Source organism: Lepidochelys olivacea, assembly GCF_965140295.1.
Source record: "Lepidochelys olivacea isolate rLepOli2 genome assembly, chromosome: 1".
Classification (NCBI taxonomy): domain Eukaryota; kingdom Metazoa; phylum Chordata; order Testudines; family Cheloniidae; genus Lepidochelys; species Lepidochelys olivacea.
The window spans coordinates 326,146,752-326,170,460 of NC_140411.1; the positions used below are offsets into that span (position 1 = coordinate 326,146,752).

The following is a 23,709-nucleotide window of genomic DNA, read 5'->3' on the forward strand; positions in this document are numbered from 1 at the left end:
TAAAATTTATTATTTAAATCATTATTAAAATCGGTTATTTAAATCCTTTGATTTAAATCAATTCATGCTATTACATGAGCTCATTCAAGCGAAGTGTTGGGCAACCCTGGAAGTTGATAAGGCCACTGCGGAGAAACTAAATTAATCCTTTCAGATGGTCTTCACTGCTGAGGAGGTAAGGGAGATTCCCAAACATGAGCCATTCTTTTTAGGTGACAAATCTGAGGAACTGCCCCAGATTGAGGTGTCATTAGAGGAGGTTTTGGAACAAACTGATAAATGAAACAGTAATAAGTCACCAGGACCAGATGGTATTCACCCAAGAGTTTTGAAGGAACTCTTATGTGAAATTGCAGAACTACTAACTGTGGATGTAATCTAATTGCTTCAGATATGATCCCGACAATTATAGGCTGGTAAGCCTGACTTCAGGACCGGGCAAAATGGTTGAGACTATAGTAAAGAACAAAATTGTCAGACACATAGATGAACAGAATTTGTTGGGGAAGAGTCAACATGGTTTTTGTAAAGGGAAATCATGCCTCAATCTACTAGAATTTTTTGAGGGGGTCAACAAGCATATGGACAAAGGGGATCCAGTGGATATAATGTATTTAGATTTTCAGAACGCCTTTGACAAGGTCCCTCACCAAAGACTCTTAAGCAAAGTAAGCTTTCATGGGGTAAGAGGGAAGGTCTGCTCATGGATTGGTAATTGGTTAAAAGATAGGAAACAAAGGGTCGGAACAAATGGTCAATTTTCAGAATGGAGAGTGGTAAGCAGTGGAGTCCCCCGGGGGTCTGTACTGGGACCAGTCCTATTCAACATATTCATAAATGATCTGGAAAAAGGAGTAAACAGTGAGGGGGTAAAATTTGCAGATGATACAAAACTACTCAAGATAGTTAAGTCAAAAGCAGACCGTGAAGAGCTACAAAAGGATCTCACAATACCGGGCAACAAATTGGCAGATGAAATTCAATGTTGATCAATGTAAAGTAATGCACATTGGAAAACATAATCCCAACTATACATATAAAATGATGTGGTCTAAATTAGCTCTTACCACTCAAGAGAGAGATCTTGGAGTCATTGTGGATAGTTCTCTAAAAACGTCCACTCAATGTGCGGCGGCAGTCAAAAAAGTTAACACAATGTAGGGAATTATTAAGAAAGGAAGATAATAAGATAGAAAATATCATATTGCCTCTATATAAATCCATGGTATGCCCACATCTTGAATACAGCATGCAGATGTGGTCACAGATGTGGTTACCCCATCTCAAAAAAAATTATTGAATTGGAAAAGATTCAGAAAAGGGCATCAAAAAATGATTAGGGGTATGGAATGGCTGCCATATAAGGAGAGATTAATAAGACTCAGACTTTTCAGCTTGGAAAAGAGACAAGTAAGGGGTGATATGATAAAGGACTATAAAATCATGACTGGTGTGGAGAAAGTAAATAAGGAAGTGTTATTTACTCCTCATAACACAAGAACTAGGGGTTCATTTGGGGTCACCAAATGAAATTAATAAGCAGCAGATTTAAAAACAAACAAAAGGAAGTATTTTTTCACACAATGCAGTCAACCTGTGGAACTCCTTGCCAGAGGATGTTGTGAAGGCCAAGACTAGAACAGAGTTTAAAAAAAGAACTAGATAAGTTCATAGAGGATAGGTCCATCAATGGCTATTAGCCAGGATGGGCAGGGATGGTGTCCCTAGCCTCTGTTTGCCAGAAACTGGAAATGGGCAACAGAGGATGGATCACTTGATGATTATTTGTTCTGTTCATTCCATCTGGGGCACCTGGCACTGGCCACTGCTGGAAGACAGGATACTGGGCTAGATGGACCTTTGGTCTGACCCAATATGGCTGTTCTTATGAGTGAACAACAGCTTTTAAGAAGAGTGCTATATAAATGTGTGTTTCAAAAATCCTGTGCAGAAAGAAATGCGAACTAGAGATATCAATCACATCAGCCACTACTAAAATATAACCACCTCTGGGGTGATATAAACATTTAATGTAACACCACAATGCATAAAGGAGTTTAAAAAAAACCAGTAAAAAACCCCATACAAATTTAGTAAAATTCAACTGCAGAAGAAATTTAAGTAGAGAGAATATAACTGTCTAAACTGGAATTTGGCCAGATTAAGAGTAGAGGTTCTGCTACCAGTAAAGATCCAAATACTCCTTTCATGATCACAAGTGGTCAGGATCTCATTTCTCTATTTTTGTGAAACATGGCACTTCCATCAACATAATAGTCCCTCTACCTAGCTCAATACTGACAGGAAATAATGCCATCTACAGAATCACCTACACCATTTCCTATAGCCTTTAATTGTTCCTTGGAGGTCTTCCATGCATTCCAATTCAGTTGAACCTGTGATATCCAATAGTATCACAGTAATTAGATTTTTTTTTTTAAATTAAAATCATAGGGGATGAAACTCATAGTTCCAGCACATCCCCCTCTTGCACGTTGTTCTAGAACAGTGGGGCGCAAACTCTTACAGTTCCACCCCCCCTTACCAGTAAGGGGATCCATCCATGACCCCTTCCATTACAGCACAGCTAAGGCTTCCTCAGCAGCAGAACTTGGGCTGAAGGCAGAGTTGGGGGCAGAACTGGAGATGGGGTAGGAGCTGGGGCTTGAGATGGAGCTGGCCTGGGGACAGAGAGGGAATGAGGGCAGAGATGGTCTAGGGGTGGAACTGCGCCTGGGGGCAGAGTGGGGCTGAAAGCATGGTTCTCTCTCCCTGACCTCTGTGGGGGCTGGCCCGGGCCCCACCATGTGCCCCACCCCCACCCACGAACATTTGTCCGTGTCCCCCTTGAGGGGCATGTCCCACAATTAGGGGACCACTGTTCTAGAAGCATGAGGAGGTAACCACAGTGGTAGGGTCAAACAACTGCCATAAACTGAGTGGAAATCTTGAAACCTATGCAGCTCATCCCCTCCTGCTGGTACCTAAAAGCCAGGGTAGGGGCAAACATGCTCTGAAACGCTACACAAGCCTATGGAGACTAAGAAAAGAGCACTTACCCAGGGAACGCATCACTGACTGAAATAGAAAGTTTTTGAGACAAAGAACCCTTATTAACATTTTGGCATCATAGCACGGAGTCATACAAATGATGGGTAGTTAGTGGGCTGAACTATGCAGAAGAATGGTTTTCATGTTTGGCGAACCCACCCAGAAAGCAGCTCCACAACTGAGAGGAGCCCAAAGGGGCTATTTAACTGCAGTGTAGACTTTAGGGCTCAGGCTGGAGTCTGGGCTTTAGGACTGTAACCCCTTAGGCTGAGCCACACGAGCATGAGTCAGTTGGCATGGGCCAGCCATGGGTGTCTGCAGTGTAGACATACCCTATGGGTCTTACAGCTCATACAGTTTTTGCTGTAATTATTTCCTTTAAAAAAAGATAATTAAAAAGGTAATTAAGATACCTGTTGCAATAATTCATTCTCCTCCATGTATTTTCTGGCAGCTTCATTAGTATTTGCTACTTGAATTTCCATAGCTACCTGAATTCCCATCTCTTTTGCCAACTGAGTAATAAGGGTGACAGTACGTCTCAATACACTGAGGAAGAAACACAGTGAGAATTTAAGCATCATTACTTTTCCTAATAGGATTCTTTGCTTTCAGTTAAGATTTATTTTAGATGTAAAGGTGAACAAAATGCTTCTATAAATAAATTTAAGAGACTGTTTAGGATCTTAAATTAATAGGACACATGCATAAGCTTAATGTTGACAAATAGTTAAAATTAGGACTTGAAAAGTGAAAAACCTTTCAGGACCTGAATTCCAGTTCTGAATGTCAACTGTTCCAAAGGATAACATTACACATATTTAAAAAGTGGGGCAGGGACCTCCACTGCTTACAAGGTTGAAGGTGCTTGTACTGTTATTTAATGTTATAGAAGAAACATAGAACCCTGAACTCAAGATTCAGATGCTAAGATATTATGGTAATAAGCATGGTATAAGAACCCTTGTAGGAGGCAAGGGTAAAAGCACTTTTCAATTTAATTTTAAAATGTATTTGTAATTTTTGCATATTACATCCCATGTATTCTATTGATGATTTTGGATCTAAACATTTGTTTTGTATTAACACAAATAATAAAATACAAAAACACACGTTGACAAAAGTGTGACAAAGTCTGAGAGTTTTTCATTTTAAAGTGATAATTACTTCCAAGATATCCAAATATGACAGCTCCCCATAATTCTGACAAGGAACACACACCAATTTCACCTCCCTACCAATGCTTCAAAAGAACACTTGAGTCTAAGTGGTATAATTCAGGTTCTCAAAGATCCTCTTTATTCTGAACACCTACAAACTTCCACTTCATTTTGATGCATCTTTCCCTCCTTACATTACCAGAGCCTTTCGGCAATATGTTACTGGTTCTGTTAAAGCTGAAGGCAGCAGTGAGCAAAAATTACTTTGTAAGATGGCTGCCTGGATTCATAAATCCAAGTGGTTGCCTCACCCTTGTTCTGGGGAGAAGCTTTAACAGACCTGTTAACCTTTTATGCCTGGTCTACACTACACAGTTAGGTTGGTTGAAGGCAGCTTACATCGATCAAAAAGTTTGTGTCTACACTACCAGGTCCATTCTGCTTATGTAACTTGCCTGCTTCATTGACTTAACTACTCCCATCTCTGCAGGGGGCGTAGTGCTTAAATCAATGTTAGGTCGACGAAGAGGCAGCGTAGACAGTGTTGCTTACGTCGACTTTACTGGCGTCCATGAGGTATCCCACAATACTCCACTGTGACTGTTCTGGTGAACGTTTTCAACTTTGTTGCTCAACAGCTAGGTACACAGGAAACAGCACCTCTCCTGTTAAAGCACCAAGAACTTTTGAATTCCCATTTCCTGTCGGTTCAGCATGGAGAGCTCACCAGCCAAGTGGATCATGGTGATTCAATGTCCCAAATGCGCTCCAGTCTGGAGTACACAGGAGGTGGTGGATCTTATTGGTCTGTGTGACGAGGAGTCTGTAGAGGCACAGCTCCGATCCAGCCGTAGAAATGTAGACACCTATGAAAAGATTGCATGTGGCACTGGGGACAAGGGCTACACTAGGGACATGCAGCAGTTCTGTGTGAAAATTAAAGAGCTTCAGCAGGCATACCAGAAGAAAAGAGAGAAACAGTCATTCTGGTTTTGCAGCGCAGACATGTCACTTCTAAACTAACCTACGTGCAATTCCCATCAACGACCCCAATAGCAGCCTGGATATCTCTGAGGAATTGGAGTCCTAGGCCACCACAGGCAACACTGAGTTGGTCTTGGACTAGGATGAGGAAGAGGAGAATGGGAAACAAGTGAGTAGCGGATCCATTCTCCCAGAAAGCCAGGAGCTGTTTGAAACCCAGGAACGATCCAGCCCGTCACAGAACAGCATCGTGGTCAAGTTTGATGCCGGGGAAGGCATCTCTGGTGAGTATGCAACTCCAGCTAATATTTTGGGGTCACATGTTCTTATACTCTTGTTTATTTTTTTTTTAAAATGATGAGGAACAGTGGCTATCTGCTTCCCAGTGGCTGCACCAGCTAGGCAGAGGGAGCCCCATGGATAAAACTGCTTATGTGCAGAGGGATGGCCTGGGAATCCTCCATAGAGATCTCCAGGAAAGATTCATGGAGGTACTCTGCAATCTGTTGCAGAAGGTTTCGGGAGGGTGGGGGGGGGGGCGCCTTATTTCTTCCACCACAGTAGGGCACTTTCCCACACCACTCCAATATTACTTCTGCTGGCATCATTGCAGCATCTGTTCCCTTGCTGCCTCTGCTACCCTCAGGAGGATGATATCAGCTGAGGTCACCTAGGGGAGATGGTGGCAGTTTTCATTTCAATTACTCGGACTGCAAACAATAGTGCACGTGATTCCCACATTATGCTTTTTTCTGGGAGCTGTCGGGAGGGGTCGCTGCTTTAGCTCCGTGGGGAGAGACAGCAACAAACAACAGCTCTCCGTGCAGTTCCCTGCTATTTGCTGCCGCTTCTGCCCACAGATGCAGCTCCCAGTTTGCCAGCTCCCGCAGCTGCCATGCAGGTAGGGGGCCTGGTAGCACCAGGTGACCAAGCAGGTCCAGCAAACCCTGGCAAAAATCTGGGGGGGGCACGTGACTCCATGTGCCCCTCTCCATGTGTCACCTCTGGCTTCTGCCAAATAGGGAGGGGTGTCTTGGGCTTTCAGCCTCACAGTAGGTGCCTGCTCAGGGCTTCAGCCCCAAGGGGCATGCCTGCCGGGGCTCAGGGCTTCAGCAGGAATGGGGAGAAAAGTACCCTTTTCTGTTTATGTACTCTTTGGCAAGGTGGTCTGGTGCCAAGATAGATGGCATGCATATCCCTATTGCCCTACTGCAGCTAGGGAACCCCACTGCAGCAAAACCATCCAATACGTCCTGCATATTGCCAAGGGACTCACTACCCTCAACAAAACATGCAATTAATGGCCCTGAATATTTGGATCACAACAGTCCCCACCGTGGATTTACCAAATCAAAATTGATTCCCTACTGACCGGTAAGAGTCTGGCATTGCAAGCTTCCACACAGTGATTGCCACTTGCTTTTTCTCTGTCAGAGCACATCTCATTTTAGTATTGCTGTGCTGCAGGGCTGTTGGGAGCCCCGCACGCAGCTCCTGGAAAGCGGCCTTGCACATACAAAGTTCTGCAGCCACTGATAGTCATCCCATAACTACATAACAAAGTGATCCCACCAGTCAGCGCTTGTTTCTGGGTCAGAAACGACGCTCCATTGTGTTCAGCTGCTGTACGACTGCCAGCAGCAATCGGGAATTGTTTCGTTCTATGGCTTCCAGCATGGCTGCTTGAAGGACATTGCCATGTTACATTCAGCGGCTCCTCTCGTCGCTCTGAAAATACTGCAAGATAAGGCGTGTGGTGTTTGTAATGCTCACAATAGTCACTGCTGAGCGGGATCCAGGCTTCTCAGGAGATGGTGCACATGCAGCTTTGTCAGTGTTTTGAAAAAAGGCATGAAATGTTATCAGTTGCAGTTGAGATGCGGGGGAGGAGGATGCACCATGGGACGCTGAAGCCAGGATCCCAGTTCCCCCATGAAAATGTTTTGGTTCCATGAGTCATTGAAAGCCCTTCCCAAAACCCCATGGCGAGTTGCACTGTGGGATAGCTACCCATGGTATACTGCTATCAGCATCAATACAAGCACTGCTAGTGGGACACGCTCCACTTAGTTTCGTGTGGAAATGCACTTCTGACTTAATTATTGTGGCAGCTGGATGTCAACTTAAAGTTTGTAGCATAGACATACACTTAGGCATGCAGTAGAGTTCATCTTTTCCCACTTCCTCTTACTTTTTGAGATGGACAGGTTTAGTTGAATGAGTTTGTTGTATCGCACTCACTTTTTTACTATACATCCCATTCATATTCCGGTGGCAGAGATAAGATTATATTCTATCATGTTTACTATTGTGTATATAAAAATGAGATAATGGGCTCCCAAATCATGAAACAGGCACCTACAGAGCTTCATGAGTTGAAATAAATTAATGTAAAAAACCAAGTTGGGCCCAAAAAATTAAGTTGAGCCCCTTGTTGATAGTCCTAGCACAGAGGCCAAGGAATCATGAACAATTAACCATCCTTTCATCCTTAGATGTGGTCCCTCCAGGGCAGGGTAGAAGCAAGACGAGGTAATGAGATTGTGCTATTGTGACTTGTGTTCTATCTGTTCTACAGGTTAAAATAAGAGTTTTCAATTGAAAGAAAATATTTCAGTCTGTAGAGCTATCAACTTAGCAACAATTGTGGAAGTTTTCATAACCACCTTGGGGGAGGCTCTCTAACCCAAGATCTCTCTGAGGTACTGTTATTTTTACCAGGACCTTCTCAGAACTTGGAAGCTCTGCAAAGAAGTGCATTGTGGCCGCTGTGGAGATGGGGAGAGGCATCTTCCTCAAGCCCCTGCTGCACAACTCTCATCTTCATTCATAGGTGAATATGGTTCCCCTGGTGCGCTGAAGGACCAGCCTGACTAATGTCATCAGAATCTGAGACTTCCTGGACTGTGCTCAGTGGGACTGGTGGATCCAACACTGCTTGTCCAGTGCATGAGGCTGTCAACCCGCTATGTCCCCACGAGGTTCCAGAGGTGAAGGCTGCTTTGCTCCCTGCCTCTCTTGCTTATCTCAAATTCGTGCTGTGAGAAGGTTCTCCATGCCCATCGCTATCCCAGGACTGTTCAGACTTCAGAAATTGGGCCTCTCCCTCACCTCCATGCCCCAGTTGAGTAGGGGGAACGATATCCAGGCAATCCACCTCTGAACAGTAACTCGAGAACAGCTTATGCTTTCTTCACACCATCCACTTCCTCACTAGCATGTCTCACCCTGATACAAAGTGGTCAGACCTTTTACCCCCTGCAGAGGGTGAGGTTCCCAGTGCACCAGCTTTCATTCCACCTTGGTTCCATGGTCCACTGAGGACTTAATCTGGGGGCTCCTCCATGGAGCAGTGAGCACAGGCGTTCTGCGGGCACAGTTCATGGAACGCAGTATTTGTCCCCTGCGAGACCCTAGACCATGCCTACTTCCGCAGACCAGGTTGCAGCCTCTCTTCTGGCTCTTCCACAACCTCCTGCTGAGATTCTGGCTGCACCTTTCTCCATATCTTCTCCTTTATTAACTCCTTGTCTATGACCTGATGATGTAACAGGACCTTTCAGTCAACTTCCTACCGGCACTGGCCAAGAGCCATACATCAGTCCAGGAAGAAGCAGCTTGACAAAGAGGTTCTCTCTAACTGTGATGCCTACTTTTGGTACCTATGTGTCTCAGGTATTTGGGCAGAGTTCCTCTCGGTGGCATATGTCAACTCCTTTGACTGCTTTAACTGAGTAGTGGGCACTGACTAGATTCACTACTCAATGTCCCCATCTGTTGCCTTTGTTTTAAATCAAGGACAGGCACTCCTGTTCTTTTCATTATTTGTTTCATGGAATTAGTTGATCCTTGGTCCTGTGGCCCCCTCCCTTGATTTAGTGGGTGGGTCTTTAATTCTAGGTAGGCTCTGCCCATCTTTCCTTAACATAAATGGGCTAGCTACTATTGTTAACACAAACATTCACTCAGAAATTTACACTGATCTGTGTTATTAGCTGCATAACCACTTAAACCTGCTGAAAAGGATATAGTGGTTAGCCATCTCTCAGAAAGTGCTCAATAGCCAAGCATATGCAGTCTGTCTTGGAGGCTGGGAATATTGCTCCTAAAGATCCAAGCTCTTGCTGAGTTTCAGTGAAACAGTCAAGTTAGAGTTGAGCCTAGGTTCTCAATACCAACATGCTGACTACTAGAATTATTTTAATGGTGGTGTAACTTATTTACTGCAAATCTGCAGTTAAAAAAAAATACTCATAACTGACAAATTCCAAGAAGGAAATCAACAGTTATAGAAGTCAGAGAGATTAAAAAGAACTAGATTATCTAGTCCCATCGTACTGCAAGTCCAAGTCTGTTCCCTAAAATACATTTTCTATTATCCTATCTAGTCTAGATTTAAAGTCTCAAGATTGGGCTCCTACAACTTCCCCATGGAAATACCTGCTGCCAAATAACTGCTTGACTGAGATGTTTCTCCTAATGGTCACCCCAAATTTTCCTTTTCTAGTTATATCTGTGTATATTACATTCAGTAATTCCTTTTCACTTTTAGCATTTATACTATCTTAGCCAAGCCATCCCTATTTAGCTCTTTCAATCTTTTCTTATAAATCTGTCCATCCAGCTTTCTGATCTTCTTGTTACTGCCTTGTACAGTATTTATTGTACGAGAGACACTGTCCACAAATTGGAATAGTAAATTTTATACTTACAGCCAGAGAAACAGAGAGAATCCAGAGATGTAAAGGTTTCTTTGTGACCTAAAAAGTTTCATCTGAATATGATCATAGGCATTGGGGTTGATATTTGCAGCCTTTTCGGTCCCATGTGCAGTTGAGTATTTCTTCACTTCTCTAATAGCATCTGAAAAACAAAAACAAAAATTGTTTTGCCTTGTTTTTTAATGTGCGTTTGTGGCTCAGTGTATTAGGCTACTGTGTAAGACAGAGCTCTAGAAATATATGCAGTCTCTTCAGTCCACAAAAGAAGCAAAATCCCTTTAGTGGCAGTACCAACTTCAACGGCTCTTGAAATGTGCCTGACCCACCGGAAGGAATCATTGTGGAGTGATTAGGTAGTTCAGTCACCATGCTAGATCACGGTCCTCTGACTAGATACAATAGTACCAGCTATGATGGTATCTTTTGTACCTGCCCATTAGGAACTGGACCAAGGCAAAAAAATCATTCCACAAACACTAGCAGAGTCACATCAGATGGTAATGACTTCTGATACTGCCAACGCAGACCAGATTCCAGCTGCTTAGCGAGCAGTGAGAAAAGCAAAAACGGATCTCCCTCCCATTCCCTAAGGATTTCTCTTGCTAAGTAGATGTTGCATATATGGTTCAAATTAAGATTTGATCAGACAGAAGCAATGTTTATATTTCCTTTACACTGTAACTATGAAAAAAGTATTTACTGGAGCCCAATCAAACATAATGAAATTTATTCACATTCACTAACGTATACAAAAAATCCTTTCAGATGAGTTGTATTATTGTAAATAGTGTCTAAATACAGTGTGGGCGAAGTATGTTAATTTACCATCTTTTCCTATGAAACGTAAGTGGCCAACAGCCTTGGCTGCAATCAGCAGCATCTGAAACTAAGAGCTGGTCTATGCAAGAAAATTAGATCAACCCAGCTCAGTCACTCAGGGGTGTGAAAAATATACACCACTGAGTGATTTTGTGAAGGTGACCTAAGTCCCCTTGTAGACAGTGCTAGGTTGAGGAGGACTTCTTCCCTTGACCTACTACTGCCTCTAGGGGAGGTGGATTACTGATACCAATGGTTTCAGAGTAACAGCCGTGTTAGTCTGTATTCGCAAAAAGAAAAGGAGTACTTGTGGCGCCTTAGAGACTAACCAATTTATTTGAGCATGAGCTTTCGTGAGCTACAGCTCACTTCATCGGATGCATACCGTGGAAACTGCAGCAGACTTTATATACACACAGAAAATATGAAACAATACCTCCTCCCACCCCACTGTCCTGCTGGTAATAGCTTATCTAAAGTGATCATCAAGTTGGGCCATTTCCAGCACAAATCCAGGTTTTCTCACCCTCCACCCCCCCACACAAATTCACTCTCCTGCTGGTGATAGCCCATCCAAAGTGACAACTCTCTACACAATGTGCATGATAATCAAGTTGGGCCATTTCCTGCACAAATCCAGGTTCTCTCACCCCCTCACCCCCCTCCCAAAAACCACACACACAAACTCACTATCCTGCTGGTAATAGCTCATCCAAAGTGACCACTCTCCCTACAATGTGCATGGTAATCAAGGTGGGCCATTTCCAGCACAAATCCAGGTTCTCTCACCCCCCCACCCCCATACACACACAAACTCACTGTCCTGCTGATAATAGCTCATCCAAACTGACCACTCTCCAAGTTTAAATCCAAGTTAAACCAGAACATCGGGGGGGGGGGGGGTTTAGGAAAAAACAAGGGGAAATAGGCTACCTTGCATAATGACTTAGCCACTCCCAGTCTCTATTTAAGCCTAAATTAATAGTATCCAATTTGCAAATGAATTCCAATTCAGCAGTTTCTCGCTGGAGTCTGGATTTGAAGTTTTTTTGTTTTAAGATAGCGACCTTCAGGTCTGTGATTGCGTGACCAGAGAGACTGAAGTGTTCTCCGACTGGTTTATGAATGTTATAATTCTTGACATCTGATTTGTGTCCATTTATTCTTTTACGTAGAGACTGTCCAGTTTGACCAATGTAAATGGCAGAGGGGCATTGCTGGCACATGATGGCATATATCACATTGGTGGATGTGCAGGTGAACGAGCCTCTGCTAGTGTGGCTGATGTTATTAGGCCCTGTGATGGTGTCCCCTGAATAGATATGTGGGCACAGTTGGCAACGGGCTTTGTTGCAAGGATAAGTTCCTGGGTTAGTGGTTCTGTTGTGTGGTATGTGGTTGTTGGTGAGTATTTGCTTCAGGTTGCGGGGCTGTCTGTAGGCAAGGACTGGCCTGTCTCCCAAGATTTGTGAGTGTGTTGGGTCATCCTTTAGGATAGGTTGTAGATCCTTAATAATGCGTTGGAGGGGTTTTAGTTGGGGGCTGAAGGTGACGGCTAGTGGCGTTCTGTTATTTTCTTTTTTAGGCCTGTCCTGTAGTAGGTTACTTCTGGGAACTCTTCTGGCTCTATCAATCTGTTTCTTTACTTCCGCAGGTGGGTATTGTAGTTGTAAGAAAGCTTGACAGAGATCTTGTAGGTGTTTGTCTCTGTCTGAGGGGTTGGAGCAAATGCGGTTGTATCGCAGAGCTTGGCTGTAGACGATGGATTGTGTGGTGTGGTCAGGGTGAAAGCTGGAGGCATGCAGGTAGGAATAGCGGTCAGTAGGTTTCCGGTATAGGGTGGTGTTTATGTGACCATTATTTATTAGCACTGTTTATTATCAATGGGAGAACCCCTCCCATCATCAGAGGTACTGTCTACAGTAAATCATTGCAGCTGTGCCGATGTGGCATCTCAAGTGTACATAAGCATTAAGCCAGGTTGGGCTAAATTAATATTGGAATGGGAGACCTCCCGGGAGCACATAGACAGTGTAGGGGATGATGCTGGCAATTCAGCAAGTCACATTCTTCCCTCCAATGCATTATTGAACCAATTCCCTCATCATCGTGTTATGTGATGATTTGCTGCTGGATTTGCCATCTTTTGGAGACAAAACTTGGGGTCATCATAAAACCCACTTTTTTTAAAGAGTAAGGTATTAATCCTAGTTTCCCAGTCTGATTTCAAGTATCAAATTCTGATTACCTAACATATCACTTCCAAGGTAAAGGTACCTTTCACTTCCTGTCCTAAAACTCTGAAGTATCAACACTGTGTGTTGTTAATCTGCTGCTGCATTTCACTTTACAGCAAAGCATCTGCATGTCACTACATACAAGCTACCATTATAATAACCTTCTTTTTCTACATGCACATAACTTGTAAGAAGTTCTGGAGTTAAACTTTATATTGAATGTATTCAAACTGAAAAGATCAAACCAATTTCCATCCTTTTATGCCATGGGAATGTTCAGGCCTTGCCTTAAGACAGCTGTATTACGGTTTCACAAGGATACCCCATATTTAATTTCAGCTCAAATCTGCTTTTCCTTAACAAAAAGTTTGACCAAACTTTACTCACAATCTTTCCAGTTGGAGCTCAGGGAGGAAAATAAAAATCCACCACTTTTCTATTTTTTCTATTGTATTGACATTCTCCACAATATCTAGTTAAGGTTTCTGGAGGTCTTCTAGAATAGGCACTTAAATATTATTTATATTTTAGATGTCTGTACTTGCATTACTACAAGTTAGTTTATTAAAAAGAACATTTTCCAGTCTAGTTTTCTTTTTGAAGTTTACTTCTTGCATTTCTTTCATTCATCCTAGACAGTAAATCTAGTCAGTTTCACTTTGTTTAAAGTCATTTAGAATTACATAACATTTTTCACCTCAAAGCATTTTACTAACTTATCTTCTCTCCTTCTCATGCAAAAGAATCACTTCCATCACCAAAGACAGTAGATGTTCAACAGCACACAGAAACCCCGCAGAGTAATTTGTGACAGAAGTACAATGAATTTAGCCAGGCAGAATGTTATTGCCCAAGCTCAGATTTCACTAGACTTTGATGCTATTCTAAGGTTCCAATGTTCTTTTCCCCCTCAAAACCAGCTGTGGCCAGCATCTCAGTTTTATGCCTAGTCTGAGAAAAAGCACCTCCAACAGAACACTGCCTTTTCCCCATCGTTCTGGGACATTATTTCAATGTCAGTCCAGAGAAAGGTTTCAGAGTAGCAGCCGTGTTAGTCTGTATCCGCAAAAAGAAAAGGAGTACTTGTGGCACCTTAGAGACTAACCAATTTATTTGAGCGTAAGCTTTCGTGAGCTACAGCTCACTTCATCGGATGCATCGATGCATCCGATGAAATGAGCTGTAGCTCACGAAAGCTTATGCTCAAATAAATTGGTTAGTCTCTAAGGTGCCACAAGTCCTCCTTTTCTTTTAGTCCAGAGAAAGAGTGCCACCTACTGAAGCATCTTCCTACCAGCACTTAAGCGTTCCTTGGAAATCTACCATCCAATGACTTACGTATCTTAATCATACTTGGCTTGTAATTTCTGATGGCATGACAACAAGTGGTCTGGCTGAAGTTCCATTTGTTCTCCTGCATCATCACAATACTGTACTATTGTGTATGTGTTACTAAGTCTGCACACAAAAGTTTAAATGTACCACCTCCAAAAAAGTGTTTGAACTGAAATTTAAAGAATATCAAAAATGTTTCTAGTCATGTTCAGTTTGTACTCTGTTTATCTATTGCCCATGGACCCTGTGTACCCTCTAAGCAATTTTCAACACACAAGAAAGATTTACTACTTACCAAGAAACAAAACAATCAGTAGAACGATTATTGTTAGGAATGCCTTATTCCAATAATTTGCTATTTTATTCCATACTGGAATCACAAAGATCTTCTGCCATCTGTAAAATAGCATTGTGTTAATCCCCCAAAAATTAAACATTAGAAGATGATCACCTTATACAAGAGTTTATCAATAATATTAATTCATAATAACCAATCAGCAAGATCTAGTAACAACTATTTCAACTGCAATTTAACAGTGTTAAGCTAACTACAGTTTTGCCTACAACCCAATTTAACTTCTCTTAAACCCCAAAACAGAAAAGGTTACAAACTGTGTTTATTCATATTGAAAAAAAAATCTGTTACAAAAATATTAGCTATTTTCAACTGTAGATTCTTTTGCCTATAAACTTAGCTTTACTACTTGTATGCTCTACACCCATTACAGAACAGAGAACTTCAGGGGAAAATGCATAATCCATAGTGTGCCATTTAATTTTTAGCTACCTGCAAATAGTCTTTTCAGGTGAGTTAGGAAAAAGCTATCTGTAAATCATAAGATCCCCACATTAAAATGAAATAAATTGACAAAAAATAGTGGCTGTAACTCATTCTGCCAGAGTGATTCCTTGCCAGAGGGCACATCTTTTAACAATGAAAAAGAAAAAGCTCTCCACCTCATTGAGCAATTCCCCACTGGGCACCTCATTCCTCCTTAAAAATGAAGAGATGTATCCTACTCTTGGGTTTACATTTTAGGGGAGGGAGTTAACATCTCTGGTCAAGAGTAAAGATATATACACTATGGAAGCCATTCTCTGGAAAATGGAAACAAACCCCTCACCCCGACAAATAATGTTTAAAAAACAGTGGTCTTGGATGATGAATGTCATGGCTTTGTTTTATTTAGTCATTCAGCATTAATGGACAGATCTGCAAAAACTTCAGATTTTCAAAGCAAAGAGTACAACAGAAGAAGTCTGGAATGTTTAAATGAACTGCAAACCAGTAAGAGAGAAACTGGAAGACAGAAGGCCCTATTTTCTGCTGGTGCAAACTGGCATAGCTCTGCTGATTGCAAAGGAGCTATGCCAATTTACATCACTAGATTATTTGGCCCAAATCTAGTAGTGGTTTATCATCTGAGAATTATTCAATGTTTGAGCCAGAGGGTTTCATCAGAAAATAATTATGATGCACAAATATTTTTAAAATTTGTATTTTGTTAGGTTGTGTGTGTTCTGTTGGTTTGCATCTTACTAAGGACTTGATCCAAATCCTCTTGAAAGTAATGGGAAGTCTCTTCAAGGAGAGGAATCTCTTCATCAATCCTCAGGTGAAGGATTTAAAAAATTTTGTGCAATATTATCCAAATAAATATCATATAAATATAACAAATTTCCATTATATGCAGAAGATGCTCAGAAGTTGTGCTAATTTAAAAAAATTGATTTAAGGCAGATTTGTGATTCTTAAAGGAGACACTAAAGGTTGAATCCCATAAGCAGAAATTCTCAATTTTTATATGCTGGACCACTTAAGATAGAGACCCTCTCAGGAACAGCTGCCTTGCCAGTGCTGCCCTATGTCAACTATAACATTAAGTTACATAAATATTAGATAAGCACAAGATAAAATAAGTTTACTTTAATGTGATGCCCTCCACCCACTGTATCTGCTTGTTTCTCACCAAGAGTAGGAATTCACTAACTTCCTTTCACTGCCTATAGTCACAATACTGTGATCTTCCCAGGTTATAACAGAATAAATGTGGACATTCTCTCCCCCTCATCCACCCCCTGCCCTCCCAAAAAAAGTTTTGGAAGGGATTTATTAGGAGGAAACTTCTTCTGTGCACAGGTTATTCCAGACATTTGATTCCTCAAAAGCAGTTGATACTGACCACTGATCTGATCCAATATGGCAATTCCTCTGTTATGGGTCACTTGGCAGCTTGGTTCCATCCATCCAGATATTTTGGTATTTTTAATATACTCACCGGACAGGAAGTTTTGCTTATTATCAGGATTTTAATATCTGGTCATTAACCCAAACAAGCACAGGCACACAGGAGCGCTGCTTGAACAGACAAGTGAGGGCATGTCCCCACTAGCTGCGGCACCAGTCGTGGCACCAGCGCTGGGAGAGAGTTGTAGTGCTGTAAAGTGCCAGTGTAGACAAGGCCTGAGTAACTGAAACTTTCAAGAACAATAGAACCACTTCTTGCTTCAACTGTCACAGCAGTTAAAGCAGGTACACACACAGCTCACAAGACCATCTAAAAGTGCTTTGCAGAGCACAACTTGAAAGCCACTGCCCAAAGGTATTGTCACAAGTGCTAAACGTCATCTTTGATCCAGCAAGATTGACAGTGACAGTTTTGTCAACGAGATAATTAAACATGTAATTTAAATCAAAAAAGGATTTTGTTCTTTCAAAATAATGTTTTAAGAGACCTGAATGCTGCAAATCAACCTCAGAGCTAGCACAAAATAAATTGGACTCTAGAAGAGCCCAATATATCCCATTATACTCTGGCTCATTTGTGCCATAATATATCAAGCATTATGTTTAACATTTGAATGAATACTGGGAGCTAGTAGTATTGTGGGTTAATGAATTACTCATCAACTGGGAAGACAACTGAAATCCTAGTTACAGCATAAATGAAACTGGGTTTAATGTTTTAATTCACAGTGAATATCTGCGTACATCATAAAACCAGATATTCTTATTCAACCTGTAATGACATCCATACAGCAGCTTTCTTTCTACAGATTATCACTATAGTTTAGTTTAACTTCCAGAATACCTTTTTCAGTTATGCATAGCTTTCTTAAATTTCTTTGAGCTGAAATTCTCCATAGGCTGCTATGTGCTATGGAGTGAAGAGAACTGGCTTTTGTAAAAACTGTTTTTTCAGGGTGTTATAAGTCTTCTAACAGTTGTCTTTCTGGTGGACTTTCTTTGGACTACCACCTTTTATTAGATCCATCAGAGGGGTCCCGATAGTGGTAAAAGCCAGGGACAAATCACCTAGCTAGTTCAAGAAAGCATCTTACCTCTTTCTTTGTTTAGAGAATGGAACATGCTGACAATGCCTACACTATAATAATCAATGGCTCAGGTTGGCTTCCTCCCTCATTATGACCCAAGTAACTAACTTCTTGATTGGCCAGATTGGCCATGAGCCCTCACCCCTCAGCCAGCAACTGAAAAACAGCTTGTACTTGCCGCACATAATCATCTCAGTTGTTGCTATATATATTGTCCAAATATGCAATGGCATACTGCTGATGAGGTCTGAGAACCTTGTCCATTAAATGTTGCAGCTGTTCCATGCAAGCCAAAAAGCACTGTCTGGAAGTGGAAGACCCTAAGGGGTATCAGGAAGGCTGTTTTTCCTTGTGATTCAGCAGCGAAGTAAAATCTACTGTAGTGAGATACTTAGCAGCTCCTAAATGTTTCAACAGCTCATCCACTTGTGGCATAGGGTATGTTGTCTTGATATGGTGGTGTATTAGTCAATTCCATCTGGGTGCAGTGGAGAATACATTGCAGAAGGCCTCAACGAGATGTAAAACCTAGGCTCTTTGTTTAGGAAACTGGCACCCATCTGCACTTGTGCAGACTCTTGGTAAACGGGGGCTTGAAACCCCAGTTTGGGTTCTGGTAGGTGAGAAGCATTAAACATCCCTTCCCTGGTTTTCCAAGGCTTATGCAGGTTCACACGGGAAACACTGGTTTCTTCCCTCCTGCCAGGCAGGCAGACTTTGTAGTCCACAAGGCTAACTGAAAAACCACTTCAAAAGGCACTTGCCACCTGTCTAGCACTATGGATTCCATGCTAGGGAGTAGCAAAAGTACTCATTACCCAGGTTGGAAGGTCAGTAGGCATGCATCCTGGCTATGTTTGTTCTTGCAAGCTCCCCCCAACAGGTTTTCACAAGCAAAACTCCCAGACTCGAGGCACTCCCTGACATGGAAAACATACTGGGCCATACTGGATATCATCTGGCCATGGTGTTCCCAGCCCTCATATAGGAGGTCAAATATTCCTCAAGGCTGTCACCTGTATAAACAGACCAAAGGGAGAGAATGCAGTGGAACCTTGGGGTACCTCCCTTATGACAAACAAGAAGGGAGGAAGTACTGGGTAATTGGTCCCAATACTTGGGATCAGAGGACAGAAATTGTTTTTTAGCATCACTTTAAGGGTTTTGTTGAATCTCTCAACTAATCCATCTGTTTGCGGATGGTAGACATAAGTCTTTGGAGACTTGATCTTCAATAGGGAGCATAAGTCCTCCATTAAGTGGGATGAAAAGTTGGTCCCTTGATTGGTCAGTATTTTGAGGGGGGGGGGAGAATCCTTGCTCAAAGTTCCAGGGCAAGTGCTGTTGCCTTTGTGTAGTGTAGTGGGGATGGCCAGGATCACAAGCAAGAGTTCCTTGCCCACCACACTTTACTCTAGGAGTTTTACAGGATCAGTCTTGATTTGCCTTAAGGGAGTTTTGATCGGGGGAATGAGATCAAAGGAGCCTTTGGGGTAGTTAAATGGTACTATGGACAAGAGACCCAGTATTCTCTGAGCTAATGGTGGTCAGTGGGCCAGCAGAAATGAGTCAATACATAGACCGGGAGAAAACCTTGTCCAAAGTGCCCATCAGATAGGATGTCATGAGCTAGCTGTAGGAGTGCCCGGTTGGATAACGGAGGTACCAATAACTGGATCTTTACCTCCTCAGTCTGTTTATTGCATTCAACTTGCTATAGGCATACTTCACAGATTATGAAATGGAACCACTGCCTCAGACATCAAAATTTCAACATTTACAACAGGAATTTGATCATGAGCCCTGCTCAGTGTAGGATTCCCCCCGCTCCCTCCAGTTCACAGACAAAACCTGCATCATGAGTCAGGGCTTCTAAATCTGGCAACAGTCATCCACTGGCTACTGCCTGTCTGCATCCTGGATGGGTGTCCAGTGGGCCTCAAACTCCTCTCATAGAGATCCTCTGGTTCTCTTAACTCAGCTAGTTCTACCAGTCCAGGAACAACCCTAGGTGTTGACACTGGGTCAGTGGTTGCGGTCTCTGGTTTTCCTAACTTGTGGATAATTTCCCGAAAGTACCACCAATCCCAACCAGTAGCGACACGGTAGACCAGTACTGAGGATATAGCCACTGGGAGCGTATCCGTATGCTGACACAGTCTTCTGGAGTAGGCCTTCACATCCCCATTTATGCACTGGAGGACGATGGTCAGGGTAAAAGGGACCTCAGGTGAGACTAAGGGAATCTGTACCAAAGTCTGGCCACATCCTGAATCCAACTGACACTGCACTTTTGTCCTCCTGGTCCGTTATTTTGGTGGGTCCTTACTTCTATGCTATTCTTTGCTGTCCATACCTCGGCACACACTTACTCCATAAGGGGGCATTCTCTTGGGTTCCTAGCTGCCCACACAAGAAACAAGTTACCATGTCATGGTGTGAGCCCATTTTCTTGACCAAGGACAACCCTGCCTGTTGTAGGTGTGTTTGGCATTTAAATCCGTACTTAGTCTCAGTAGCTGGGACAGGGACCAACTGCCTTGGTTACGCTTTGTCCAGTCCGTTCCTCACCTGTCGCTGTGAATTGCTCAGAGTTAGGGTGAGGAGGTGTCATCTTAACGGAAAGGGCACATACTTGACATCATCTGCTGATCAGGGACATCTCCTGACTGGGCTTCACATCAGACTGGTCAGCTTTCTAGCCCAAGCATGTCCTTCCCCCAAATTCCTGGAGGTTCCTCAACAGCCATCAAGTTTTCCATCACCTTAGTTAAAGACCCTGGGTGGTCCCCCAGTGGGAATTATTCATATGAACTGCTCAACCATTATTAACTCATCCACTTGAGCTCCAGTTTGCTCCTCTGGCTGCAACCACCACCAGCAAATGGTCCTTCAATTTCTGGGCCACCCACTGTAGCCATGTTCCCGACAAATACGTTTCTGACTGCAAGCAGCACCTGTGTCTCTCTTCACTAATATAGAAAAAGTCCAGGATGGCAGCCTTAACCAGTGTATAATTCTGTGCAGCCACTGGGTCACGCCCTTGGTAGTCTGCCTGTGCTGGGCAGGGTCCAATGTTCTGGAGGACATTGGGAGGCCACTGCCATCTGCTCTAAAGTGGACATCTTTCTTGACATCAGGACCTGTTTCAATCAGCTTCATATATACCAGTGGCAGCACTGGCCCTGGGCTCACGGCCAACTGCTGAACCCTAGCTGCCCCATCAGGTTGTAGGCCCATCAATCACTATTGTACCAGGTTTTGTTGCAGGTCCTTCTGCTTGGCTGTCATCTCTCATAGCAGCTGATGATGTTGGCTCATCTGCAGCTGTTGTGGGGCACCCCACTGTTGCAATAGCTGCTGAAGGAGCTGTTGTTACTGAGTTGCCTGTTGTTGCTGGCTCTCTGTTAGCCACTTGCACCACTGCTCTGGATCCATGCTGCTTGGGTTCTCCTATCTCTCACATGCATGGGCTTTCAATCTCCTCCAGTTTACCCTTGTGTCGGATTAGGAAGCAAATGCCCACATTCTCCACCATGTCATAGGTTGTATTTCTAAGACACCCCCTTGGGATGAGAGTGGGCACCTCTCTTGTCCCAGACATCCTTCTCTGGCTGTAGGCATTGCTGTACTGCCTATTCGGAGTCTGAAGTGGAGCCCTCCGCTGTTAGTCTTAGGGAGGCAGCTCCCCCTTTCTTCTGGGTATAATAGCAATCCAAAATAAAGAAATTAAACAAAATAATCCTGTAAAATGTTGGAAATGATTAGAAAAGGGGTAGATAATAAGACAGAAAATATCATATTGCCTCTCTATATATCCATGGTACACCCACATCTTGAATATTGTGTGCAGATCTGGACGTCTCATCTCAAAAAAGGTATAATGGAATTGGAAAAGGTACAGAAAATGGCAACAAAAATTATTAGGGGTATGGAACACCTTCTATGAGGAGAAATTAATAAGACTAGGACTTTTCAGCTTGGAAAAGAGACGATTAAAGGGGGATAGTTTATGAAATCTGGACAAAGTAAATAAGGAAGTGTTATTTACTCTTTCTTATAAACACAAGAACTAGGGGTAACCAGCAGTGTACCCTCTAATTTTTTACCTGCATGTGTGGAATGAATTTTATTATGGAGGTGATGCATGGAGGGGATGGGGCCAAGGGGTTTGGAGTGTGGGAGAGGGCTCAGGGCTGGGCCAGAGGGTTGGGGTACAGGCTCTGGCTGGGGGAGGTGAGCTCTATGGTGGGGCCAGGGATGAGGGGTTCGGGGTACAGGAGGGAGCTCAGGGCTGGTACAGAGGGTTGGGGTGTGGGGGGTGAGGGCTCCGGCTGGGGGTGCAGGCTCTGGGCTAGGGATGAGAGGTTTGGGGTGCAGGCTGCCCCAGGGAGAGAGGACTCCCTCCAGCCCTCTCTTGCGGCAGCTCTGGGCCAGGGCGCCTCTCCCCAGACGCGGCAGCTCCAGCGGGGCGGGGCTGGGCTAGGGGAGGGGTGCCTCTTCCCACCTGTGTGGCCCTTGATAGACTGCTGCATGGCCGCTTGGCATCTTACAGTGAATTTAGGTAACCAGATGAAATTAATAGGAAGTAGGTTTAAAACAAACAAAAGGAAGTATTTCTTCAGGCACTACACATTCAACCTGTGGAACTCTTTGCCAGAGAATGTTGTGAAGGCCAAGGCTATAACAGGGTTAAAAAAAAGAACAAGATAGATTCATGGAGAATAGGTCCATCAATAGCTATTAGCCAGAATGGGCAGGGATGGTGTCCCTAGCCTCTGTTTGCCAGAAGCTGGGAATGGGCAACAGAGGATGGATCACTTGATGATTACCTGTTCTGTTCATTCCCTCTGGGGCACCTGGCACTGGCCACTGTCAGAAGACAGGATACTGGGTTAGATGGACCATTGGTCTGACCCAGTATGGTCGTTCTTATGTTATGTTCTGCAGCCCACAAAACACTCCGGGCTCAAATCATTTTTCCTCAGAAAGCAAAAGGTAAATAATCTCTACAAAGAGAGCTGGATTCCTAACCTTGAGTGCCTTAGGGGCCCAGGCTGCATGCTCTGTGATTTGATTTAAAAAAAAAAAAAAAATGAAGTAAAGATGGTCCTTCCACCTCTCCAGAGGGTCCAAGCAGCTGAAGCTCTTCAGCAGCTCTGCTGGTAAGCAGTCCCTGCTCCAAGGGGTTTGGGAGATCTATGTTCCCATTGTGCTTCTCTAAGAGTGCCATCCTGTGCTGTGTTTGGATCTTCCCTTTGAAGGAGCTCCTCTCCAGGTTTGAAGGGCCTCACAGGGGCACTAGATTTGACCTGACTGTGCCCACAGGATCTCTTTAACCCCTTCCTCACTGGCCTCCCACCACTGCATAGTACTGGCAACTCTATACCTGACAGTTTCTTAATCACCTAAGCAATGAATTTGATGCTTCCCCCAAAAAAATGTTTCAGAGAGGAGACAATAAAACTATTTCAGAGAGTCTTCCAAGCCTAAGGATAAACATCCCTCTTTTCTTTCATTCATCCTCAAAGCCTTACCCAAGACACTGAATTCAGTTCCTGTGCCAGCCAGAATGATGCAAGTCACTTCTTTTTCCATAAGTGGAGCATGTTGCCTTCACAATACTTCCAGAGGCTCATACCTCCCTGCTAGCAAAGGTTTGTGCCCAAATATCTCAATCTCTGGTACCATGCAACCTGCTAAAAAGCCTACCCACACGATGTGACCGGTGACAAATCTATTTAGAAATAAATATAGCTGTCTGGAATGGTACCATTACAGAGCAAGCACAGGACATACAGTTGTTTTCCAGAACTCAGACAGTAATGACAATACTTCTGTTGGCAGACATGATGCCACAGGACCCACCCTTGCTAAAGGGGAAACACTTGTCTGGCTAATGAACACAGTGTAAATCCAAACTGAACGAGATCTAAAGTTGTGCATGGGTGGATGGAGGCTAAGTGAGGCACAGATCCATCAAAATATTGGGAGACCCCTCAAGGAAGATTCTTACTTCTGCCTCAAGCTTCCACCACTCTCAGAGAAAAGCTCTTCCCTACTAGC

At 43.3% G+C, this 23,709-nt stretch overlaps 1 protein-coding gene across 1 annotated transcript in view; it reads right to left on the reverse strand.

The window, feature by feature from the left end:
- The window catches only part of LOC311527328 (B-cell receptor-associated protein 29-like), a 55,441-nt gene that overhangs the window by 28,604 nt on the left and 3,128 nt on the right, over positions 1-23,709 (reverse strand). Inside the window, exons 3-5 of the mRNA XM_084641196.1 lie at positions 14,603-14,703; positions 9,908-10,058; positions 3,465-3,600 (exon numbers count right to left, since the gene is read on the reverse strand). Of these exons, the coding sequence (XP_084497322.1) occupies positions 3,465-3,600; positions 9,908-10,058; positions 14,603-14,703 (388 nt within the window). The remainder of the gene's footprint in view (positions 1-3,464; positions 3,601-9,907; positions 10,059-14,602; positions 14,704-23,709) is intronic.